The sequence below is a fragment of the Otolemur garnettii genome, unplaced genomic scaffold, assembly GCF_000181295.1.
Source record: "Otolemur garnettii isolate 467f Iridium unplaced genomic scaffold, OtoGar3 scaffold00002, whole genome shotgun sequence".
In the NCBI taxonomy this organism is placed as follows: domain Eukaryota; kingdom Metazoa; phylum Chordata; class Mammalia; order Primates; family Galagidae; genus Otolemur; species Otolemur garnettii.
In genome coordinates, this window is record NW_003852397.1 from 18,524,021 (window position 1) to 18,551,641 (window position 27,621).

The 27,621-nt window shown below is 37.2% G+C and overlaps 1 protein-coding gene across 1 annotated transcript in view; it reads right to left on the reverse strand.

The window, feature by feature from the left end:
* Window positions 1-27,621, reverse strand: part of TRDN (triadin) — a 119,168-nt gene that overhangs the window by 7,787 nt on the left and 83,760 nt on the right. Inside the window, exons 5-6 of the mRNA XM_023512740.1 lie at window positions 18,540-18,599; window positions 3,279-3,344 (exon numbers count right to left, since the gene is read on the reverse strand). Coding sequence (XP_023368508.1) covers window positions 3,279-3,344; window positions 18,540-18,599 — 126 coding nt within the window. The remainder of the gene's footprint in view (window positions 1-3,278; window positions 3,345-18,539; window positions 18,600-27,621) is intronic.

A 27,621-nucleotide genomic window follows, 5' to 3' on the forward strand; every position in this document is an offset into this window, starting at 1 on the left:
AAAAAAAAAAAAAAAAAAAAAAACAATGACCCAATCGCCATTTGGAAAAGAATAATTCCTGGCTATAGGGACTGTCTTATGTATTGGAAAAAATGCTTCCCAACCTCTCCAGTTCCTATTTAACAAACGCCTTCCACTCCAATGTCATTTAGACAATCAACAAATTTCCAAAGATTCCCTAAAGAAACCTTTAGTTGAGAACTAATAATACTAAATAAATTAATTTTTAAAAAGATTACTAATTGAATACAGCTTGTTAATTGAGCGGTATTCCACATGATACCCAAAAGATTGTGCTGTCTCATTATTTATCTAATAAATTAATACATCAATATGACTTTAATTTCTCTTCTTCTTATATACACTGGTAAAGTCTTGTGTCTCCCAGTAGTTTTAAGTAGAGGAGATCAAAGAAGTAAAACAGCATGTGTAGCATTTATTTTTAAATTTCAAATATATTGAACCGTGTGTATTGGTAGTTTCCCAAATCACTACAGATTTTTCAACATTTACCTAATACTGGTTGGACATTATTATGTTGGTAATTAAGAAAATTTTTAAAAATGAAGTGATAAAATATAAGTTTTAATGAAACAAATGGTTTCAGGAAGGTACCAAATTACTGGAGTAAAAAATCAGAGTCCTAAATCTTTCCACTTCTCCAATGATATTACAAGAACAGCAATGCACGTCAGCCTTACTCATATCACAGAAAGAAAAACATGTGCCTGAAACATGTATTTTTAAAAACTATTATCTTTAGATACAGTCTATGAATAGTTTCCCCAGAATCTTGTAAAGATGATGTAAGCCTCTTAAAAAGCTTAAAGCATCATGTTGAGTGGAAGATAAGTGACCCTGACAGAGGCAGCGCTGCTGAGAGCAGGTGTCTCCTCCTCTGGGGGTTCAGCCTCGCCACCACTCAAGCCTGCTCACAGCCACCCCCATGAGCACTTGGGGTTACAGGCAATAACTTAGACAATGTTAGCAGAAGGAGTACTATGCCAGACTAAGCAGGGCATAATTCATACAAGGTCATCTGACTGCATCATAACAACCTAGCTCTTAAAAAACTAACAGCCTTTAATTGGCATGCAATAAATAAAAGAGCACTTATGATGCAGCATTTTATTTCTGCTTTTCAATTTGGCTACATTTTCTGCAACATTTATAATTTAAGGACAGAGCATCCTCAATTTTTTTTTTTAATTTTAGAAACAGAGTCTTACTTTATCGCCCTCAGTAGAGTGCTCTGGCATCACAGCTCACAGCAACTTCCAACTCCTGACTTAGGAGATTCTCTTGCCTCAGCCTCCCAAGTAGCTGAGACTACAGGTTCCTGCCACAATGCTCAGCTATTTTTTTTGTTGCAGTTTGGCCAGGGCTGGGTTTGAACCTGCCACCCTCAGTATATGGGGCTGGGGCCCTGCCCACCGAGCCACAGGTGCCACCCCTCAATAATATTTTTAAACAAAAAACATTTAGCTACTGCGAAGGTTGAACAAAATCCTAAGGAATTTCAGAGTATTTCATTTAATCAGAGTGCGCAGAACCTGATGCTAATAATTCTGCATAACGTAATAGCAGACAGAAAGTGGTCACCTCTGTTTCCAGAACAGAGAAAGAGGAAGGCTATATGGAAATGCATGGAAATAGTCACTAAGTAAATGTGAATAAAATAACAACTATTTAATTCAAATCTGTCAATGTGAATATACAGTAAATTGCACTGAAGCGTGTTTCCACTGATCTGATTCCTAAATGTCATAATATGTGCTACCTAAGTAGAATGTTAAATAAAACAAGAAAACTCAGCAGACTATGTGAGCCAGGGATGCATAAATCAGCTGAAATCCAGCCCATGTATCTTAGACATGATCCACTCTCACCCCCCAAAATTAAATTGGAACATTTCCTCATGTCATATATTGAAATGGCCTTTTGATCAATTAAAGATAAATGTAAAATACGAAATATTTTTTTAAAAACTAGAGAAACTATTAATGGTTATTGACTTAATTATTGAATGAAAATCCAAAAGCAAAAACACAATAAGAAAGTATTACCATATCTAGCTACATAAGCATTCAAAAATCTAAACATACGTCTTTACACATCTTTTGGGGGGTGGGATGCAATTATAAGAGGGACTTTACCTAACAAATGCAATCAGTGTAACCTGGTTCTTTGTACCCTCAATGAATCCCCAACAATAAAAAAAAATTTCTAAACATAAACACACGTGCATCTCTCCATACATGGACTCGCACGTATGTTTGCATAGATAGAAAGCAAACATTCAGTGCAAAACAAACTGAGAAGAATGTCTGAAACAAGGGTTTGACCCAGGGGTACACGTACCCAATGACTCATAAGCGTGCCATTAGGGAAAATGGGCAACGCGTTTGAACCCAAAAGGCACGGACATCACTAAAGTTCACTTTTACATCTTCTCACTTAGAAATGAAAAGCAGCTCAAAACTACAGCGGAAGGAAAAATTCCCATCCTGCAGCTTTTTAAAGAGTATGAGAAAAATATCTATTTGCTGATAATGAAAAGATTTCTAGGATATAAAGCTGTAAAAGTCAAAATATACGACATAATAGATTTGGGGTAAAACATAAGGAGGAACAATGACATGCGCTGTCTACTAAAGAGAGATTGCAGCTCTGGAAGGCCACCAGGGAGACTCCGAGGAGGCGTTTACTAGGAGCACGCTGGGGTGAGAAGGTGGGAGCGGGGTCAGAGGAAGTTATCTTTATGGGTTGATTAATAAAATCGTATGATTTATTCCCCATAAATAAGTGAAAGTAAAAAACAGTCTAGGGCGGCACCTGTGGCTCAAAGGCGTAGGACGCTGGCCCCATATATTAGAGGTGGGGGGTTCAAACCTGGCCCTGGCCCCAGCCCAAAACTGCCAAACAAAACAAAAAAAAAACAGTCTAGTAGGTAATTAAAATATACATGTTAAAATGATAGATGCTTTCTTACCTATCAAATTGGTAAGCATTTTATGAAATAATATCCTCACCACTACCTAAGTCAGGCTCAAAACTGCGAGAGGAAAAAAAATGACACAACATTTCTGGAAAGTCAAGTGGTTAGAGAGGCCAGGAGTCTTATGTATTTTAGGCTCCTCAATCCACTAATTGCTCTTTTCAGATTCTATTCTAAGTAGGTAATTATAATTTTCAGAAAGAACTAAATGGTCAAAATCTGAATATAAAAAATGAGAAGGAGCTCAGTGTGTTAAAATAACCAAAAGGATTTTACCTACCTTTCTTCTCAGGTTTTTCTTTTTCTTTTACTTTCTCTCTGTCTTTTTCTTTTTCTCTGTGTGTAACTAGAACAAAAAGATAATACTTTTAATTTCAATAAAGGAATAATCAACGAGCTAAATGCCTGGCAATTTTGTTGTGAAAAACTTTTCTGCTACTTTTAGAAATCTTCCCTTAACTAACATGAGATTTTACATAGTTAGAGGTTTAAACTTCAGGATATTTATAGATTTAATTTTTATTTCTATTTTTATTTCATATCCAATTACAATCTAGAACCTCAGTCCAGGTCCAATTGCAAAGATAAGAATAACACTCTGCTTTTTTAAACCTTTAATGTAATGAATTATAACTTTTTATTAAATAATCATATACCAAAAGATCCTAACTTTGACACTGGATGAATTCCAAGAAATACGAGGACGAAAATACCAAGACGTAATCTGCTCAACCAGAAGCAGAACCATACAATCTAAATTGTATGCGTTCATCTTCTACAGAAACATTCCACACCAAGGTATTTGAAAATGTACTGGAATGAGAAAAATCTACTGGAATAGAATTATATAGCAAATCTTTTCAAAGGAAATAAAATGGAATTTAATATGAGCCATGATCCAATTAGCTATTACAACGGGTCTCAAATTCAAGTTAGACTCTTATCCTACACCTTCGTCATGCTTCTTACTCATTACCCAAGCAAGAAACAGAATGCATTCGATTCATCTCTCCCGTTTATTTTTCACTTCCATCCACTCGCCAATCTCTTTCAATAATACTTTTGTAATATTCCTCTTCTCATCTTGTTTTATCCAATACTACACTTCCCTATTATTTATTTATGCACGAATCTCAAGAAAACACTTGCTATGTGGTAAAGACTGCGCTAGGCAAAACAGATGCCATTTCTGTCATCATGAGGTCACCCAGCTAATGAGTGATGATGCTAAACAAATAAGTACAAAAATACTGACCTGCTGTTGTTATAATTGCTATGAAGAAAATACGTGGGATGACATGTCCATATATAAAATAGGACTTAGTGACGTCTGTATGCTTGAGAAAGGTCCCTTGGTTGAAGTGACATTTATGAATGAAAATTAAAAGAAATTAACTTAGTCAAAGTAGGAAGCACAAAGGGGAAAGAAATTAGTTCAGAAAGTTGGACCAGGATGTCCATCTTGGATGTCTTACTATACCTATTAATACAGTACTGCTCGGACAAATCTTTTGAATTTTAAATTTTTCTCCCTTGCAGTAACCTTTCCAACATGAAAATCTGATATCACCTGCCCATTTTAAATGCTAGCATCCTCCTCATTGCTTGGCCTAGTATCTGTCATGTGGCAGGTATCATACCAAATGTAAAAACTATTCAATTGCTCTAGTGATCTGATATTTGCTTGCCAATCTAATCTCATCTACCAGGAATTTCCCCTTGAACTGTACATTTCCATTTTAACAAAATACTTTTAGCTACACAAGTGCACTCTCTGCCCTTGCAATGCCTTTGAATCTCTGCCTGTTCGTGCCTTTTACCCAGAATCACCACACCCACGTTTCTTATTTTCTCATCCCTGTTACGTGTGTTCTTTCCCTGTGCTTTAAATGCCTCCTCCTCCTCCTCTGTAAAGTTTTTTTTTTAATTAATCTCTACTTATTCCAATTGCACTGTGTACATTATTTTAACAATTAAATGATGACACTGCCAATGTTCACATGTCTGTCTACCCAGTAGATGGCATCTTTAGAAGCTGTGTCATAGGATTTTATTTTTGTATCTCTTGCTCATCATATGGCGTCTGTCACACAGTAGACCGACTCTTCATAATACTTTTGAATGAGTGGAATTCTAAAATGCTCTAAAAGCTAGTTCCATCTTCTAGTTAAATTTGGTTTATGAATGATGTGGTACAGATATAATAGGCACTACCTGCTTCCGATTATTTGAAACATTTTATAAGTTATTAAAAATTCTTAAAAGATTAAAACAGTGGGAAACAAGAGAGAAAAAGCCACCTGAGCACATCTAGGTATTATTTTGTCTTTCTGTTTTAGGGGATCCTGAGCTACTAAGTTCGGTATACAAGATCTCACAGAAGTCAGCATTCACACTGACTGCAAATGACTTATTTTGATTCCTTTGGATCCCTATTAATTAAGCTAAAAACCAAAAGAAAATCTTGGCAAAAACAAAGCTTCTTAAAGTTTCTCTAGGGGGAACCAAGTTGGTGCGAGATAAGCTGGGCTTTCAGAGCTCTGATTGGAAAGATCCCCCAGGGAACACCTAATCTTGGTCTCTGCCTCTGTAAAGAATGGGGCTCACCCACCTCAGACAGCTGGTTGTCCATTCCACTAAAGGATTTTCAGATTGACGTGTGCATAGGCATAAATGGGAGAATTAATTCAAAATCAAAAGAGCAAAAGGACTGAATTCAGACTCAAATTAGCATATTAATGCCTCGTTTCTGTTACCCTGGGGAAGAATCTGGTTCCTCCCAGTCAAAGTTTTGATTTACAGACACAGTATTGAATGCTGGAATTTCATTATACCTCTCAGAAATGGCACCATAACACTGCCTAGTGAAGCAGCTGGACTCAAGTGCTCTAGAGAGCCGATCAAAATGGCAGACAGCCACCAAGCCTTCTTGGATCAAAATTGCAGACTTTGGCGAGACTCTGCTGAAATACCAAGTCTTGAAATGACTTTCCACACAGTAAGGCAGCAATCAGTGACTGCTTTGGCAATCATTCTAAAATATAAATGGTTTGCTATAGCAGTTGAATTTTTCCTTGCTTAGAACTCATAACCAGGAGTTTTCCTCTGGAAGAAGAAAAGAGAACTCCTTGTCATGAGCCCTGCTTGGGAAAGTTGTATCTTAGCCAGGACTGTTTTAGCCTAGGATGAAGTAAGCATTTTGCACCTGCTAGAGCTTAATGTGTTTGTCATCCTTATTTACAAGAAACAAAGTCCCTTTGGCATGCTGATAATTAAAAACAAATGGAATCCACCAGTTGGAATGGCCCTGATGTTTGGCATCAGAAATGGCTTGTGCCTTCTGTTCCTGCACTCGCCCAGACTCTGACCTTTGCCTGACCAGAACATTCAGCTCAACTCAAATCAAGTGCATCTCTCACCATCCCATATGGCCCTTCTCCAGCACTTCCCAAGCTGTGCTCTGTGCTTTTGCTTTGACCCTGGAAGCACCAGACAGATTGTGTCTTTTTCTGAAGTGTATCAGAGCTCAGAGCTCCTGGTATGCCCGACCCTCCTGTTCTTTATGGGGCAAAACACTCCCGAGGAGCAAAAAAATAAGGGCCATGTTGTCAGAGTTCTTTTCTTGATCTCTCTGCTCTTTCTTTGAAAATCTAAAGTTTTGGTGCCAAACTTGTAAGGTACTGATTTGTATAGGCCACTGTATTCTTCAGCTGATGGTTAGCAAATGAATTTTATATAACTGAAACTAGAACTCACACTTAACATCATACAACTGCATAGGGCTAATCTTGAGTATCCAAACAAAAAAGAATCAGGTAGATAAGTAAGCACTATACCTTTTCATTATAAAAAGACTATAGGAAGTATATGTAATGAATTTTACTAATTTTTTTCTTTCTTTTTTTTTTCCTAAGACAATGTCTCCTGGGCTAGAGTGTCATAGTGTCACTGTGGCTCATCGCAACCACAAACTCCTGGACTCATGCAATCCTCCTGCCTTAGTCTCCTGAGTAGCTGGGTCTACAGACATAGGCCACCATACTCGGCTAATTTTTTTCAATTTTTGGAAGAGACAAAGGTCTCATTCTTTCTCAAGTGGGTCTTGAATGCTTGACCTCAACCCATTACCCTGCCTTGGCCTCCCAGAGTGCTAGGATTACAGGAAAGAGCCACTGAGTCAATTTCTCTGATTTTTATATTTCTAGGGCTTTTTGAATCACCAAAGTAATACACAAATTTTAAATAGGTCAACATTTCAAACAGCTTCAGAGAATTCATATGCATTCATTGTATTCATGTTTTCATTCATCGTTTTTCTTTATGAAATAGCATGGTACATGTCCATTTATCTTAAACTCTCAACAAACACATCTTGTTTCAGGTAAACAAAACTCCAGATGTACTCCTGGTTAGTGTGTATGTCTCCACGTGTATGTTTCATTCTTTTTGTACCTAATTTGTAGAATTTCAATTCTGTGGGAAGGCAAATGATTACACGCTTTTTAAGAGACAATGATGAACTCTACATAAAAGCATTCTTAAGTAAAAAACACTTCTCAAAGATTATATTACCCATTTTCCCTTCAGGAAGAATTCATAATTTTAACTTTAACGTAAGCACCCAATTTTAGAGCTTGTGGGCACAGAAGGGGTCACCTAGGCTGAAGTTGTTTGTCCATGGATAAGAAAACACAGGCTCATAAGTGTCTGTAGCAGAGGAGGAAAAACATATAAATGTCGTTATCAATTGTTAAACCAGTCCTCCCCCTCCAAACTCAGCAGCCTTGTCTGTCCTCTGTTCCAGATCTAGCGCAGACTCTAAACTTGTACTTAGGGGCCCAAGGGTGCCGACTGGATTCTCCAAGCATGTTATGTACGATTTTCCCTTCAACAGTGTGCATGCTTCTTTTTCATAATAAAATTACTTTAAAATATCCATTAAAGATTTGGAAAATTACCAAAAGTTACAAATCTCATCTGATACATATGCATTGAATCACAACATAGATTTTCTAATTCTAAAATATTAGTTTTATTCTTCAATTCGGTTTAGTTGTATGGACAATTTCCCATTCACCTGAGGCTACATGACCACAGCAAGAACTGCCATCACTTCCTCCTAAGTGAACAGTCCACATGGAGGCGGTGGGGCTGAGCTTTCTGTGTGTACAGCCTTCTGTTCTCATTTGCTAGGTTTAACTTTCACAGCTGCCAGAAAGGAAAAGAAAATATATTTTGTACTTTAAGGAGTCAAGTGCATCTGGGAGAAGACAAAACTATAAGCTTATACAATCCAGGATGATGAGTTTATATAAAAGGCTGCAGGATAGTCTACCTTTTAATGTCCTGTTCTCTTTGACCTTTGAGCCTCACCATCAGCTGAATCTTCTGTCAGCCTATAATTTCAATCCTGCAGTTGTTTCCCAGAAACTTAAAAGAGTCCTAAGCCAGTCAGTGTTACTGTTCTAACTCAGGCTATAAAAAAATACAATCCTCTGACTGGGTGCATGTGATACTGTTACGGGCTGAATTGTGTCCTCCTAAAAACATGTATTGAAGTCAGAACCCCAAATAAAGTCAGAATCTGACCTAATTTGGAAATAGGGCTTTTACAGAGACAGTCAAGTTAAGATCAAATCATGAGGCTGATCCTTGATGCGATGTGCCTGGTGTACTTAGAAAAAGAAGAAATTTGGACGCAGAGATAGACGAGCACAGAGGGAAGCAGGGTGAAAAGACAGAGACACGGGAGAACAATGTGTGAAGATCAGGCAGAAACTGGTTCATCTCCAAGACCAAGTTTGTTGTGAAACCACCAGAAGGGAGGAGAGACGGAGCAGTCTCCCTCGCAGCCCTCTGAAGGAACCAATCCTGTGGAAACCTCAGTGTAGGATTCCTACCCTCCGTCACTGTGGATTAATAAAATTTGGTTCCTTTAAGCCACTCAGTTAGGGGACTTGGTCATGGTAGCCCAAGAAAACTAATACTAATATTAATACTAGTTCTAATAATTACACTGCTGACCCTTTTAACCAAATGTCCACCTGATTCCTCGAGGACTGTTCCCTTACTCAGATTTTGTGTCTTCCATTTTTAAGTTCCAGAGTCCACATCTGAGCCTCAAACTGTTCATGCCTCCAAAGCCAGACAACTGCAGTCAGCCCTGGTCAGCTGCAGAGGCAGCCAGATCTCAACCCGCATCTCTTCTTCAGGACGGCTCTCTGGCATCCTCACCCCTGTGGTGGTATTACTGTGCAGCTTCCCAGGTTTACCACTGGACTAGGTCTCATGCATCATTGAGTTTTTAGTGCCCAATACGGTCTCTGGCATAAAGAAAGTGCTGCGAATAAATTGACGTGTATTTTCACTTAAGAGTCATGGTCACTTTTTCCATTTATACTACCTGCCTGCCAGAATTCACCTTATTCTCGTCTGCTACCTGGCTCTGAAGCCGACCGCACGCCATCTGTCAGCAGACGTTCTGCCTGGAGAACTTCTTCCCCATGTCTGAGGTCAGTTCTTCACCTGGTGGCCGTGGCAGCTACCTTGTGTTCTGAGCCCCGGCAGGCTCTCCTTCTGTCTGGGAGCCTTCTTGGAAAAAAAGAAAGTTCTTTTGCTGGTTATGTAATTTATCAGTAGGTCCTTATCTTTTCTGGTTTGTTCTGTTCTAAGAGTAAATTAACCAGATTAAATAGTTAGATAGGGGCCTATGTATTATCTAAAATCAACAATAAAATCTTCAATTGCAAAAAAAAAAAAAATAAGGCAAAGATACAAAAAAAAACACAACTACAATGGAGAAAAAACTAGAAAAAAATTTAAGCTCCATTACTATTGTTCTTCAGATACTTGGATTGTAGCCGACGTTTTCCTCTTTTCTCTTTTTTCATTTCCCAAATGGTCTTTGTTGACTTGTACGACTTTAATCTGTATTGTTACACATATTGTTGCAGTGTGGGTGTTTTCGGGTTGCCTGTTACACATAGTTTTAGCTTCATTATTAACTTGCTCATGCTACCAACAACATAAATTTGACATTATAATGGTTCAATTACAACTGAATAATTATATGTGTGTAGATATGTATATGTATATTTAGGCACATATATTTATAAAAGTAAACACAGAAATGTCAAATGAAATATTTACCTATAAGAATCGAGGCGAGATTAGCCAAATAGAAGAAATGAATATTTCATTCACTAATTAATTCACTAATGTCAATGTTTATTGAGTGTCTTAGAGACTTCATTAGATGTTAGACTGATTTTAATTCAATATAAGCACGCAGATTCAAAGCTGGTAGGAATCGCAGACACCATGGAACCTACATCTTTTTGTTCGTGATAAGGACAGATAGAATAGCTAGGAGTCAGCAGCAGGGCTGACTTAGAACATACATGAAGACAAACACAGTTCCTGCCCTCAGTCAATTAGATCAGCATCCTCACAATTAAAATTTGTGGCCAAAATGCTTTGAATGATGAAGGCTGGCGTGTACCTGTAACTCAGAGAAGCTTGTAAATGCCCAAGTAAGAAACAGCAAAGGAGGCCATTGAAAGGACTTAACATTTCTTCTGAGACTTAAAGAAATGAGCAGGACCCTATGGAGAAACCACACAGGAGAGGTCGCATGGCCCCAGACACTCAAGCTCCAGAAGCGCTAACTCGTGAGACAGCAGCAGCGCCCGTTCAGGTGCCGCCCAACACCCATCCTCCCTACACACAGCATTACTGGGGCTGGAGTGCTTGGGAGGAGGTGGTGTGGGTGGGAGGGCTTAGTGAGGGGGACACAGAAGAGGGAAGATATGTGGCTAAGTGCACAGAGCTGGAAATTTATATGAATATCAGTGCTCATGAGAGGGTCTTATGTGTCAGGCTAAAAAATATGACCTTCGTCTCATAAGCACTGGCACACCAGCGAATAGACTTAAGTCCATAAGGGATGATGATTAGCATAGACTTGAGGGGTTAATGCTGGGAAATCTGTTAAGAAGTGACTGTCACAATCTAATCTAATTGTGGGGGAGACAGTGTAAGAGAAGAGATAAAATAGACTACATTTTAGTGAAAAGGGTTATGTTAAGGACCAACTAGGATTGGGGTTCTGGTGTTGAAAGAGACCAGGAGGCCGAGGGCAGGGATGGAAACTCAAATGCCTTCACAGCTGAGGCATGGAAGCAAACGTGCACTCCAGGGGTGAGAAGAGGGGTGGAGACTGGTAAGCAGGAGTGCAGGCCTCACCTGAAGGCATCCAGGTGCTCATTATTTTCACACGAGGAAACCACTGTAAAATGTACTTGAACTCTAACCTGTAAGTTCAATGGACTAGGATTTTAGCCCTAGCTATCCCTTTGAACTTCTACTAGGACTTGGCTCAAACCCTGGGCTTACTTTCCAAACATTATTGACCCCAAGATGGGGTCTGCACATAGATGTTTTTTTAGTTTGGGGTTCACTGAGGGTATACCCATGGATATATTTTTAAAAGTCTGTCCAGGTAATTCCAAAGTGCAGTCAGGGTTGAGTACCACCCCTGGCAACAATGTCTTCTAGTTTTTTAGTTTGAAAAGCCTGGGTAGATGGTGATATCAATTATTAGCACAAAGAATAGAGACTGATGAAGACATATTATGCAAAAGACATTACGAAGGGCTTGAATAGAATGAATGAAAGGAGCCTGTGAGTTGCCTGAATTAAGTCGGATTGAGAGTCGTATAAAAGGCCCAAAGACTTTCCAGAACCTACTTCTTCAGCCTTTTCAGATATCAAAATTAATTAACCCCATGGGCTCCTAAACTAGCCAAGGTCTTAAATAAAATGTGAAGGAATTATCCAATTAGGAAAATATTCACAACATTCTTAAGATTTTATTTAAGATATATCCATAGTAAAGATGAATTTTATATTATAATATCTTAAGGGACTCATAGCACTTTTTTGGTTATAAAATTTGTCTCATTTTTGACATAACTCAATGTTACATTCCACAGTAAGGAAAGACAAACAAAACAAAAAAAACAATAAAAACCCTCAAAAATTAAAAGTGCTTACTTTGCAGCCTGAGAAAATAGCAAAAATAATAAGAGTTCTTCTGTTTCTGGTCCCCTCCCCTTAATGAAATCTTGAATATTTCCCATAAACCTGAGTTCACTAATTATGATAATTATACACATTTTACTTTTGCTTTGCTGATATTTGAAAATCCACAAAGATCTTTGTGATGATGTTGCTACTTTCTGACCATGAACAGACTGCCGCAGACTTGGTAACCTTTACGACTCTGCGTCTCCCTACCTTGCAATGCTTGCGTTGTATATTTAGTAATCAGCCTCTCTGAACTTGGGCTGGCATGCTTGTCGAGACTTCTTCCCCTCTGTAAATGCTGTCTCTAATTATTCCTTTCATTGCAGGATGTTGTTGGAGTAATTAGAGCTGGCGGATTGAAGTTTATTTTAATATTGAGACGATTTTAAAAATTGCATAGCTTAGTAAAGTAGGCTAAATAATGGCCCACTATGAAAACACATCTTCTTCCCAGTTCCCGGACTCTGAGAATGTTGCCTTATATGCCGAAAACACCCTGCACTGTGATTAAGGGAAAGAGCTGGAGAAGATAGCATTAGAGCAGGACAAGAAGGCATTCGAACTGGAGAAGACAGCATTAGTCTGGACTATTCAGGTGGCCCCAAGTGTGATCACACTGTGCACACTTATGACAGGGGGGCAGAGCGGAATTGGAAGACTGAAGAGGAGGAAGGGTTGTGACCACAGACGCCCGCGATTGCACTGATGCAGCCGTAACCCAAGGACTGTCGGCAGCTGCAGGAAGCAAAATCAGATACTCCCCTAGAGCTGCTGAAGGACTGGGGCCCTGAAGACACCTCGATTTTAGCCCAGTGAAGCTGATTATGGATTTCTGGCCTCTAACACTATACGAGAATAAATTCCTTTTTCATGTTTTGGTGCTTTTAAAAATTCTTTTAAAGGGACAGAGTCACTCTGTCATGGATCCTCTCACATCAGCCTCTGAGTAGCAGGGACCACAGACACGCACTATCATGGCCAGTTAGTATTATTATTTTGAGAGACAGGGTCTCACTATGCTGCCCAGGCTGATTTTAAGCTCCTGGTATCAAGCACTCCTCCTGCTTCAGCCTCCTGACACACTGGCAGTATAGGTGTGAGCCACTGTGTCTGGCCCTCTGGGTTTTTTTAAGACACAGGTTTGTGGTAATTTATTATTGCAGCCACAGGCAACTAATACATCTATGATAAGCTATTTGACATTTCTATGAAAAATAAGTACTATGATGTCTCATTCTCAATTTAACAACTGGGAATGAGATGGAAAGGTGACTTCAGTTTACACATCTTTATAAGACACCTGCTGTGCAGGTAAGCCAGGGAAGTACACGTGTACGCCAATGGTGTTAAGAAGGTGGTGGAGACTGGTAAACAGGAGTGCAAGCCAGCACTCCTGAATTAGGCCAGCCCGCCCCAGGCTATCCGGTGTGCAGACGGATGGGGAGGGAACAGACGTGTAGATATGTAGAAATGCAAGTGGATCAGTGACTTCAGGCAGTAGGTAGTGAGGACCTAGCCACAGGATTTCAGAGATAAATTCCCGATCTTACAGCTGTGAGCAAATCGTGCTAGAGACATAGCAGGCGCCAAAGAGGAAAAACAAGAAAAATCAGTGAATATAGAATATAGTGGAAAAGCCACAAGTTCTTAACAAAATCTGGCCAAAATTTGGCTGTACAATTTACTAAAGATGAGACAACGAGTGAATTGCTGAGTGCAGGTAAACTTCAGTATTCTCAGTTTAAATGGGATTATATCTACCATGTTAGCTTGTTTTATGAAGATTGGTGAAATGTTAGCTTTATAAGATTGAGCACAGTATTTGGTGCATAATAGATGAACGGTAGTATAATATCAATTTTTTAAGAAGGTGAAACAAAAATAAAGGGATGACATGGCAGTAAAGGTAATAGGGTGGTGTGTTACGGAATCTTAGGATAACACATCTACATTTCTCCAGCACGTGATTAGGTGGGTATCAAGCGGTACCAAAGACAGAGTCAGAAGCAATGCAGGTGAGAATGTGTAAAGAACTGTCACTTATCTAATGAGAATTAATTAAAAGACTAATTAATTAGCTGACAGAATAAGATTTCTTTCAAGAATTTCATATGTACATTTAATAAGCATTTAATCCTTACAACAACTCTATTATCCCCACTTCACAGATGAATAAATGAAGGTAGAGAGAATTAATTATCTTGTCCAAGGCCACACAGCCAGAAGTTACTAACTTTGGATTGTAACCCTCAGTAGCTAATTCCAGACTTTTCTAAAAGTAGGAGAAAACAACAGTGACATCTTTCTTGGTCAAAGCCATACGCTGTGCTCTTAGTTTATTTATTGAATAAGCACACCTGATTATTTACCATGGGTCAGGGAAATGTTCTTTAACAATCAAGACTGGGACCTTTCATTGATGACAACTATCTCCAGTCTTTGTGATTCTTTATAATGAGTCTGTATATATCTTTTAAGACATTTGTGGACAGAGGTGTTTATGCCTACAAAGAATCCCCAGACCATTGATTGATAGAGGAGCCTGGGCAACATTTTTTATCATTTCACATGTGGCTGTGCATCCCACCGTGAGTGTCCACGCATCTGAACTACGCACGGGCACAGGTCTTGAGATTGCTTTATACATATGCACCTCCATCTGCACATTTATTAGTTCTTACAAGTTAAGCAGGAATAGATCCTAAAATAGTAGGCTTCAAATACAAGTGTATTTTTCAAGATTATTCTGACTTACAAAAGCTTTCATTCCAAATCATCACCCTGATACACAGTCTACATTCTTCAAGCTAATTTGTACTAGTGCTCTCTGCTTGGTACTCACAACTAGTCTACTGTGGTGAACTCACTCTGCCTGCTCACCAAGGAGCATTTACACAAATAACAATTTAGTGAATGACATTTTTTAATCCAGGAAAAATTAAATTATGGTTGAAAGTTGCTATGCAAATGTAATTTTCCATTATTTTATTAAGTAATTCAATACAGGGCCACAGTACATATAATATTCTGCTTCTGTTTTTATAAAATAAATTTCCACCTCATTTGTGTGGGAAAAGCCCAAGGTTTATTTCGTTCGAAGGTAAACTTTTACTAATATATCAGGGCTGATAACTTAAAAACATCATAAGTACTCATTGCTAGTCCGAATTAAAGGGCCTACTCTTTACCTCCTCTCCTAATGAAAAAAACACCAAACAAAATTTAAAGAGGACAAAGAAGAAGAAACAAATGTTAGCTAGACATGATGAATTATGGTTATTTAAGGTGGAGGACTAGAAAAAGTACCACATTTTCTATGAAAATGAGTCAGATAGGCAGCACCTATGCTCAGTGGGTAGGGCACTAGCCCCATATATGGAAGGTGGCAGGTTCAAACCCAGCCCCAACCAAACTGCAACAAAAAAATAGCTGGGCGTTGTGGCCAGCACCTGTAGTCCCAGCTGCTGGGGAGGCTGAGGCAAGAGAATTGCCTGGACCCAGGAGTTAGAGGTTGCTGTGAGCTGTAACACCACAGTGCTCTACTGAGGGTGATAGGGTGAGACTCTGTCTCTAAAAAAAAAAAAAGAAAGAAAGAAAGAAAATGAGTCAGAATTAAAATTGATTAATTATTCAGCTTGGCGCCTGTTGTTCAGTGGCTAGGGCTCTGGCCATATACAGGAGACCTGGCAGGTTCTAATCCAGCCCCGCTTGCCAAACAACAATGACAACTACAACCAAAAAATAGCCAGGCATTGTGGCAGGTGCCTGTAGTCCCAGCTACTTGGGAGGCTGAGGCAAGATAATCACTTAAGCCCAGGAGTTGGAGGTTGCTGTGAGCTATGATGCCATAGCACTCTACTCAGAGGGACAGCTTGAGACTCTGTCTCAAAAAGAAAAAAAAAAGATTAATTCTTTGACACTATAAAAATGAATTGGTATATTTATACTGAATTGTTTTGGAAACACGTGTTCCCTAGGATTACATGTTCCTTGGTATTTTGTAGACGAGTATATATATCATCTAGATGTAGACCTACGAAGCTTCCCAGTGACTTCTACGCTTCTAACATCTTTTAGAATATTACCATATGGTCCCTCAAAAGAAAGAAAGAAATAGAGACAATATGATGTGATCTAGAGTCTCCCATCACCAAAATATTTATTTCCCCTCCGCTTCACTACCATGAACCTTTACAGACTTGGGTATTTGCTGGAGTGTTTATAACCATCAGAGACTACGATTGCCTTTGAGATATTGTGTCTTTTCTTCCAGGAATACAAAATGCCTGCATAAAAATTTAAAATCCTCACTATCCATTGTATGTAACCATAACTGACATGGAACATGGCATACAAGAAATGGCATTTATATACACATAACAGGTATGAAACTCTTATCTACACAAAAGAATAGTTATAAATAAAATGTTTATTTTTCTGAATAAAGAGCAGGCATTATTTTACCTCAATTACAGATAGAAAACTGAGCAATATAATGAAAATTTTGTTCATACGCAGAGAGAAAAATTGAGTAACAAAATAAGCTACCTCTAAAATTCCATTCCCTTCAAGTGGGAGCAGTGGGGAATGGGGTTATAAGTTCTCCTCCAATGAGTACAATACTTTCTGGGGGAAAGACACACTACAACCGAACTTATCACTACAAATGCAAACAATGTACCCTAGTAATATGCAGCCTGTTATTAATCTGAAATTTATAAAACAAAAAAATCTACGTTTGATGCCCAGTTTGGTAATAAACAGCTGAAACTCCGTTTTCTTTCTTGTGAAATATTTGCTTTCCCCAGATATATTTGGTCTACTCAAGAAATATATTCAGGTTACAATCTCTCACCCAGCCTTTGAGAACTGAGTCTTACTCTTCTTATAAGCATCACTTTTCTGGAGGTGACCCAGGTAGTCATAAAACTTTAAAGAAACTTACAGGAAGCAAAGACTTTAGCCAAATTCACTGTTTTAATTATGGAAGATTCTCTAGTTTAATAAACCCACTCTACAGCCCAGGTCTCAAACTCTTTGACATCAGGTTTCTTATAGAGCCAGGTCCAAAATGCAAATGGTGTCACCTGCATCAACACATGCACTCTAGCAGCAGTTAAATTAATAGTACAGTCTGCAAGATAAACAGCAGAGACCCCAATCACGTGCAACCAACTGAGTTCCTGTGTAACCTCTAGCAGATAGAAACACGTAGCCAGTTCAGTCATGGTTTGCTTAGCAAATCTGTAGTCAAGAGCAGTGTCCAATTTCCCTGACCAAGGGAATTAGGAACCAAAAAAGAAAAGAGAACAATAAGAATGCATTAGTTCCCTAAGTACAATATAAATAGGTTTCAACTGAATGAGCTTCAATGTTCGGATTGTATAGGATTGACTGACCAATCTGGAATGAACTTGGCCATTAAGATTAAAGACATAGTATCTGCAGAATGATTTGAGCTCTTCACAAAAAGGAAGTGGATGAAGTACATTTAAAACAACAACAATGTGACATTGTATTATAGATTCATATGCTAGTGTAATTCAAGGTTAATGAGCACTGTTATTGGAAATGTTGCTATCTGCAACTGCAATATTTATTACCAATTGTTTCACACTAGTTGGTTTTTGACCAACACAGTAAGTACTGGACAACATTCAATTTTTACCCCAGAAAACGTCTTTGATTTTATGTCTGTATCACGCAAATATGGGGATTATAAGATTATAATTTTTGCTCTGGCTCATTCAAAGTCATGTGTGACTGACCCTTGGGAAAACTTGGGCATGCTTAGAAATACATTCTTTTGAATGTCTTTGCTTCCTGTAAGTTTCTTTAAAGTTTTATGACTACTTGGGTCACCTCCAGAAAAGTGATGCTTGCAAGATGAGTAAGACAATACCGGCCTTTATTAATATGCTTTTGTTCTAATACTGCAGTTACTGGAGTCGGTTCAGTTGAAAAGGATATAAATCATATTGTCCCTGTCCCTCTACCCCCTGGCCCGGGTAAGAAAGCCATTAGGACATAGCATTCTGCAGTAAGGTCATAGCATGACACTGCAGTTCTACAATGATTATAAGGGTATTGCATGACATGATAAATTTCAGGTTGAAACATTGAACTCTGACTTATCACAGTACCTTATTAAAAGAATAAAAAATATTTGCTTAGTAAGTAAAAATATATATTTGTGGTACTACCTGAGTAAGCACAAGCCTGTGGTAAATAATTTAAAGGTTGTCACCCTTTGTGAAGTTACCTTGGTTCTAATCTTTGAATATTTTTTATACATTCATACATCAAACATTCCCAGTGAACTGGGAAATAAAGATACCTTTTTAAAGCAACATCAAAAACGGTGAAACAGAAAAACTAACTATGAAAAATTTTCTTTCTCCCACGTGAATATGCAAAAATACATATGCCAAAAAACATAAAATTAAACACTTACCTTTAGTTTGGATTCTCTTTTCAGGTTTCTCCTGCTTTTCAGCTTTTTCTTTGCGTATTTCTAAGGAAAAATAGAATTGATAACTTAAAACCGCTTTGTAAAAGTTTAAAATTTAAACCATAGTCATGGCATGAAGTTTATAATTCTATCACAAAGCACAAAACAGTATATGGTCTCTAACAAGCTCATTGGTGTCTAAAAGGAGAGTCTCGATGATGTATTGCTATGCAAATCATTTATTTATTAAAATAAGGGAAAAAGTAGTTATCTCGAAATTACATTGGAACAAGCTAAAAATGTAATCGGCAGAGATATGTTGTCACCATTTTCGGTGCTAAAATTGATCACAAACTATAATTATGTTTTATTTCAATTACTCTCGATACAAATTAAGAATCCTTAATAAGAATGTCATTTAGATTTAGGAAGGTTTAGTTTTTACATGTTAAATTAAGAATTTGTGAAATGAACTGTAACAACTATCTAATAGGAAATATTTCTCAGAAGCATTGACTCCGAGCTGTGTTTATAATCAGCATTTGGCGTTACATTTAACCAATGATTACTGTTAGCAGACAAGACACATTTTACAGAATAAGTGAGTTGTATTTTTTTCTAAATATCAGTATTTAGCAAATATATTCAACGTGCAGCCAGTTTCACTATATATACACTGCCAAGGTTGAGGAAATGAAGTTAATTCTGAATTTGCAGTTAATTTGGATAGAAGTATATCTGAGATTAGAGTTTATGATTACTACCTTTGAGAAAATGACTTAATTTGAAGTATCAGGATTTTTCTTAGAAAAATGTTAATGAAGTTGATTTATTTATTTATCACAGCTTTATTCCACAGGTGGTCTGAGATAGTCCTCATTACTGTACATATTTTAAATTCTCCATTTACAAATTTACATTTGCATTTTTATAGTTTATCCAGAAGTCTACCAAATGAAGACCCACCATAGAAACACACTAAATATCATCCAAAAAGACAGCAACTGACTTCCATTCACCTGTGAAGGAGGCACACACCACTGGGAAGATTTCTCTCCTTCATTTTCCCCATTAATCCGTCATATTACTACTTATAGGATCACTCCCTTATCCTCATCGCTTCTCTGACTTTGAATATAGTTATAAAGATACTAAGGAGGCAAGGTACATATCACTGAAAAAAATTTCCAGAATGTAAGGCAAGATCCCCAAAGAGCATGGGAAATTTCCATCTTCCTGCTTTTCTCAGTGTATTGATTATTTCTTCTCTGATGTCTGCAAATTTTACTCTACAACAGGGGTTCTCATCTTACCACATTATTGACTTTGTATCAAATGTCACAATATTGGGGGGCATCGGGATGGTCTGCACATTTGAAGATATTTAGCACCATCCCTGGATTCTATCTGTTACATGCCAGTAGCTCCCACAGCTACCTTCCAATCATGACAATGAAAAACGTCTTTGAACGCTGTTACATCCTCCCCAAAGAGCAAAATGAATCCCAGTTGAGAACCACTACCCAAAGTTACCTAGTATTTCAGCCTAATCGCTGTTTGTCACTGTCTAGGGCTACAGGGAGCCACTAGATAGGTGGGCTCTGAAGCACATATGTGGTCGGTCTGAATTGAGATGTGCTATGAACGTCAAGTCCACACCAGATTCTGAAGCCTCAGTATATGAAAAGGACTAAAATATCTCAATAATGTTGAAAAGCTATTATTTTCAGCATACAGAGTGTGATCGTTATGTTGATGAGTCAGCTTGGCCAGGCTACTATCTAAAGTTATTCAAACAGCCAGGCGCAGTGGCTCACACGAATCCTAGGACTCTGGGAGGCTGAGGTGGGCGGACTGCCTGAGCTCATGAATTGGAGATGAGTCTCAGCAAGAGTAAGAGCCCAGCTCAGAAAAATAGCCAGGTGTTGTGGCAGGCACCTATAGTCCCAGCTATTTGGGGGACCAAGACAAGAAAATCATTTGAGCCCAAGTTTGAGGTTGCTGTGAGCTGTGATGCTATAGCACTCTACTGTGGGCAACAAAGTGATACTCTGTCCCAAAAATAAATCAATAAAATATGTTTATTTTATATTCAAATAAACACTAATCTTGGTGTTCCTTGAAGATACTTTGTAAATGTAATTGCAATCCCTAAACAACTCACTTCAAGTAAGAAGATGATTCTGGATCAGCTGTGTGGGCTTCTGTGGTTTCACTGAAAGCCTTAAAAACAGGACTGAGATTTCCTAGGGCAAGGGAAGAAATTGTGCCTGTGCACACAGCTTTAGGTTCAAGTTTGCCTGTGATCTTCCCCAGCTGACTACCTGTCTTATGGATTCAAACTTACTTAGCCAGTCTCCACAATAACATAAGCCAATTCCTTATAATAAATGTCTTTATATGTGTGTGTGTGTGTGTGTGTGTATTACTGATTCTGCTTCTCTATTTGAGTCCTAATAGATATATTGGGTTAAGAAAGACAGACTATTAAAATTAATTTTACATTTATACTTTTTTTTAATGTGACTAAAAGAAAAAATTTTAATTACATAGGTGGCTGACATTAGTCTACTCCTAGGAGTAACAAATGAACTTTGTAAAGCCTTAGGTCATCCACAAGGTTAAATCTTGTTCCAATGAACTGAAAAACAAACTTGATCTTCACCCCTGCCAGGACTCTCTGCTTCCCCCTCCTCTTGAAAGCAACAGAAGCTGTAGAGACGATTCATGCTTTTTACAACTTAAGTCCAAAGCAAGTACCATGTTAAAGATTTGAAATGGCTTTAGTATAGGCGAAGGGAATTACCTTTAAGAGATGATTTCTTACTCCCAGTAGGTATTAATATGAATAGAGAAATGGGAGGAAAACTTTTAAATTAAGAAATTATTAACATACAAAATGCTTTAATTCATCGTTTAAGGGAAAGCCTTAAAATTTTCATTAATTTTTTTCTTTAAAGGTAGATATGTGTCTATGTATGTGTGTGGAGGGGGTGTATTCCACACACACTTGCTGGCCATTCAAAAAACTGGAGAAGGGATTCTGGAGCACACAAAGTAAGATCGGATGCGAGTTAGACTAGACTCTTATGGAGGATCTGATGCTGATGCTCATCCTACTAGAATAACCCTATCAGAGCCTCACCTAACTTAGATCTTAGTGAATCTATTTGGACAGGGTGGCAACTGGTGGGACTGGACGGCCCTCATTGGTTGGTAGTGGGGTTTCCTGTGATGCAGGTGGAAGTTTGAACGTCAGACAGCAGATGAAAGAGAAATACTCAGTCTCCTTTAAGTTCTCATAGGCAGCCACATCCCCATCAGAGGGAAGAATGAGGGCCAAATCCCAGCCAGAATTGAAATGATCAGGGGTCTGTGCTGTAGAAAAACAAAATAAACACAAATCTCAAAAAGCCTGGGATCAAGAACACCACTCAGGAAAAGGGAAAGGCAGGGGCCAATGCGTGCTCTCTTCCCTTTCCCAAATGCACACAAGGGAGGTAACTCCAAAGTGGAAGGTAAATACTTGCATTTATACTTAAGCAAAAATAAATAAAACTAAGCAGAATACGATTGACCAAAATGGTGATATATTTCAGAGATGTATTGTTTTTGGTTAAGTGAAGGATTCCCAATTCTTCATTCCTGATTCTGCATTTCAGCTTTATACAAGCTAAGACAACATCCCTGTTCCAGGCAGATATACTCAGATTTCTCACCCAGCAGATGCATTCAGTGGCGAGGTGGGGTGGGGGTCATATACTTAAACCAAAAAAGATAATACACAATAAAATCTTGTGTATCATCTTACATCAATGAAGTAAGATGATTCACCTGGGCAGTTTCTCTGGAATATCATCAACTAATTTTTTTAGCTGCAAGACTTAAGTTTGTTAGTATTTCTACAGATGCAAAAGTAGGCAAACAGAGCTGAAATAGTAAAGTCATGCACACACCTACATTCCTTACAGAAGTACAAAAAATTATTTCTGATTATTCAAACTTAAGGACAGATCGAATGTCTCTCTGGATGTTTTAGTGCAACATTGCACTTTCTTTGGGATTGGAATCCATCAGTGGTGCCTCTGACTGTGGATATCATATGTCAGAAGAATCCAACAAAGCCTCTGTGCAGTGTGCCACCTCTGTCTCCTTACCCTGTAGCCAAGAAACGTTGACCACCCAGGCTCCTGTCCCATTGAGTAACATGTTACTTTGGACATGTTATGAATACAGAAATGGGATGAAAATATGAAATATAAATACATAATATGAATACAGAAATGGAATCAAAATTTTTAAATTAAGAAATTATTAATATATGAAATGCTTTAATTCATTATCATATAGGAAAGCCTTAAAATTTTTATTAATTTTTTTCTTTAAAGGTAGATATGTGTGAATGTGTGTGTAGCATGTTAGGGTTAGGGTTAGGTAACATGTTACCAATTGAGTAACATGTTACCAATTTAGACTTCAGAAAGATATTTTTCTCATAAGCAGAGGATGCCCAATTTGTTATAATCAATTGCTCCTTCCAGCCAAGAACCATTTATATAAAATTAGAAAATTAAATTTAAAAGATTCAAATTGTGAATGGTTGCCTTATGGTTATCAACAAACTTCAAGAAAAATGACATTTGCTGTATTATGTTAATACTAGTTTCTAGCTATGTAATAACCTCCATCAGCAGGTGAATGCTTGCACTTTGGTGAACATGACAATCATGCGTAATAGCATAAAATTATACTTAACTTCATGACACTCTTTAAGAAACAATTCACTTACACATGAACCAAACCTGGATACACAGCATTATGAAGGTCAAGGCAGTCATTATTTACTTCCAAATATATGCCCTTTGCAATTTGGTGGAAGTTAAAAGTGTTAAGTCTCAGCACCAGATGCTCCTTGAAATCATAAGCCACTTTTGTTACCAGTAAATCTTAAAAACTGTTGGGTGTCTTAGAAGGTACAGAGGTCTGAGGCTGTCCATAGGTCCTTAAATGCATTAGCTTCCACTTGAATTTTGAGAATTAAACAAAGGGAAAAGAATATGAAAAAATAATGAAAATTATCTTAATAATGAAAATTATCTTACTATTAGGTTAGGAAGCAATAAAGGGGACCTGTTTGTTCTGTGCAGTGAGTCGCCTTACCTGAAAAGAATGAATTAGTACTTTAGTAAAAATGTTTTCTATGTCGTCACAGTATCAAGGGCATTGAAAGATTTCAAGGGACAAGTTACTTCTATTGAATCTGGGAAATATATTCCTACCTGTTTTACTACTCTCCTAATTTTCCCCCAGCATTTTTCTGGCTGCTGGTAGGGGGGTACGCATGATGTAAAGAGTGGAGAAAAAAATAGTTGTCTCTCCTTAGATTATTATCGTTTTGCATTTCTCACTCTCAGAAGAAAATCTTTGAAATAACCTGGAATTTTATCATGCTAAAGTTTAAATATATTTAGAACTTTCTTTCACTTAAAAAACTCAAAGAATTTCAACTTTGCTTTTCATGTTTTATAATTTAACTGAGAAAGCAATGCAGGGTACCACCCTCAATCAGACTGTTTTTTAAGGTGCAATGCCAACCTATGTGAGGGTCGTGAATTGCTGCGAAACAGAAGCATGGTGTAACCATCATTTATGGTGCTGAGAATAAATAAAAATTAGTCGCGTTTTTAGTTTATGCATTATTTCTGACCTGCAATGATCTTTAAAGATTATTCAAATAATCATCACATGAAAGATTTTATAAATCTATAGTATGTTGATATAATTGAAATATCATACATTTTTGATAGGAAAGTATAGACATGGATAAGCTATAAAAAGATTATACAAAAATATTTTCACCTCTGACATGCCTGAAAATACAGCTTAATATGGAAGATTATTAACGCTGGATTTAATCTGCTAGATTTAAATTTGATCTCCACACTTATGAGCTACGTGAATTTCATTTCCTTATCCATAAAATGAGGTTAATAATAGTACCTACCTCACAGGTCTATTTGAGGATTAAAATAAGTTAAAATGCAAAAGATCAGTGAATCACTTTTTATCATGTAACCATCACATAAATACTGGCTGTTAAGATTATTACCATTATTCTTCTCTCTTTTTCACTAAATACTAAAATTGATGGAGATGAAAATTGTGTCTAGCACTTTTTCTAGGAAGAGTTCGCAAACTTTGTTATCTGACCTTGTACATACACTGCTTAAAAAAACAAATGTTTAGGCGTGATTATGAGTTGCCAACACATAAATTTGAGAAGGTGGTGATGGATTAAGTCTTATCTGTTCTTTAGGACATAATTCTCCAATGACTTAACTAGGGTCATTTTAAAAATGACTACCGTTAAAATCGTTGAGAAAGCAACACTGCACTTCTACGTATGTTTACTGTCCATTAGAAATTCTGGGAAAAGTTGCAAAATGTTACTACCTATAGAAATAAAAGTGAACGCTTTTTGTAAATTGCAATTTGTTCAGAAGTTTCTCATTTTAAATATTTTTTTTTCATGTTGTTTCTCTGGAACACTAAAAAATCTAAAAGTTAATCAAAGTAAGAAAATTAAGCACATGTTAATGCATTGCCTCATTTCAAAACTACTTACTGAGGTTTATACAAAACTAAATAAACTAAAAGTAAATGTATTATGCCTGTAATAAATTCTTTTTGACAGAGTTTCACTCTGTTGCCCTGGCCAGAGTGCCAAGGTGTCAGCCTAGCTCATAGAAACTCTTGGCCAGAGCAACTGTCTTTCCTCAGCCTCCAGAGAAAATGGGACTATAGGCACCCACCACAGCACCGGGCTAGTTTTTCCATTTTTAGTAGAGATAGGGTCTCACTCTTGCCTAGGCTGGTCTTGAACTCCTGAGCTCAGGCTATCCACCCTCCTTGGCCTCCCAGAGTGCTAGGATTATAGGCAAGAGCCACTATGCTCAGCTCCTGTAATAAAATCTTGACTGAAATATAATCTTATGGGTGGGGAATAAAAAACATATACATGATATCACTATCCACTTTAACAGAATATTGGAAGTGAGATTAAAAATGGAGTATCCTAGTTAACCTACCTTAAAGAAAGGGGCTCAAAATTTCTATTCCCTTGTTCTATAGGGTTGATAGTTATATTTCTCTAGCATTCTGTATTAATGATAAGGATATCTCTGTGATAACTTATATTTACTTTTGTATAATAATTACTTAGCTATAATATTTGTTTAGCTATCTTATATATAGAAATAACAAAACTCAGTGATGTGATGAATAGGTTTGTGCTGACCATCTGAGAGGACAAGGATAAATTTGATTGATCCCCTTGACAGTCCAAGTTGAAATTTTCAGGCTGGAATTTTCTGGTTCTCGTAGTATGTGCTGCAGATCCCCCAGAAACACTGAAGTACTCAAAGGCTGGAATCTCTGAAACTTCTCCACATTGTAAGTGATGACTCACTGACTGACTTTCCTTCTGCTTAGTTCTGTCAAGATGCGTTTACTGAAAGTCTATGTTCGCCACAGCGCCAATAGTAAATAGTAATCAGAGTGCAAATACATTTTCCCAGGATTCTCTGAGCTCTACTTCCTTAGCCAATGGGTCCAAAATTACTCTAAGTAGGTTCTGTCAAATGATTCCTAAGAGGGAGCTTATTTGGCAGTGAGGTCTTTTTCTATTTTGTTATAGTACAGATATGTTGTGTATGGTAAATAGATTTTATCTATTTACAATCATATAAAAGCTTATTGTTGAGTAGTTTCTAATTTTGTCTAAGATCCACGTGGCCAGTTTAAAGCATGCAATTTTTCCCTATCTATATGTTAATAAATTCAAAATGTTATCCATTCAGGGTTTTTTAAAGACAGATTCAAGAAGTTTAAAGTATAGTCTCTTGTCACCAAGGCAACCATCCTGATTCTTTTAAGATGACAGCTGAGTTTATTAAATTATTATGAGTGTTGTAGATTTCAAAGAATGCCTTTATCATTTAAGTTTTCTCTAGATATCTCACAAGTATCAGATATTATAAAATGACTTCTTAAAATGTTTCTCATTTTAATATTAAAAAAATCCAATTATTTATGCATTTAAACATAGAATCACTATTTGTAAGATTCTTCCAATTGTTATTAGGACAAAAAAAGAATAATTATAATAAATGACCAAGAAAATCTGGTTATCTCTTCAGCGGCTAATTAAATAAGGCAAAGGGAAAATATTTCATTGAATTCTCAATATCTTAGTTATTTACTAAATTGTGTGGAGATGTCTTTTTGATACTTTTTCTGTTATATTGATGAAAAAAAATTTGAGGAAAAGGTATTACTCACTATTAATGAATAGTATAAAGAGAAATATTTTTATACCTTGAAGCACCTTGGCTTTCGTGGACATACCTTCCAGATACAATGATAGGCTGATATTAAGGACAGCTTCTTTCAAGGATGCTGAGACCCATAATACTAAATTATTTTGACCTCTGTTTTGTCTTGTTGATCACTTTGTAAGATAAACTAAACTTTTTCAAGAAAAGTAATATTCCCTAGTCAACACTGCATGTTTATGAGCACTACAAAAAAGTTCACAATCAATACACTAAGATGGTCTGTGCCTCATCTCATTTCTTTGCCATTAACTCTGTAATCTCAGGGTAACCCATTTTATTCTTTGAATTTTATTTCCTCTGTCTATAAAAGAGACACTATTTCCCACATAAAGGAGACAGAGGTGGAAATGATTACGAATAATACCTTTTATAAGATAATCACTGATGAAATTTACAGATTTGAGTAAGGTTTTGACTGTGTTAACATGTTTCATATGTGATGGGTGCAAGACAAGATCCATGTAACTGTATCTCAAACTCATCTGTGAGGTTTTTAAAACCTATTCCTAAGCTACAGTCCAAACTTAATCAATTTACCTCTTCTGGTGAGATCATTTTTAGGGCTCTACAATTTAATTAAATTCTCAGATAATTTCAGAACCACAATCAAAAGTGGGTACTCTAGTTCAGATGAAACTCTGGATAAAATTATTAATATATGACATCCCAATGTAATCATACAATCATAA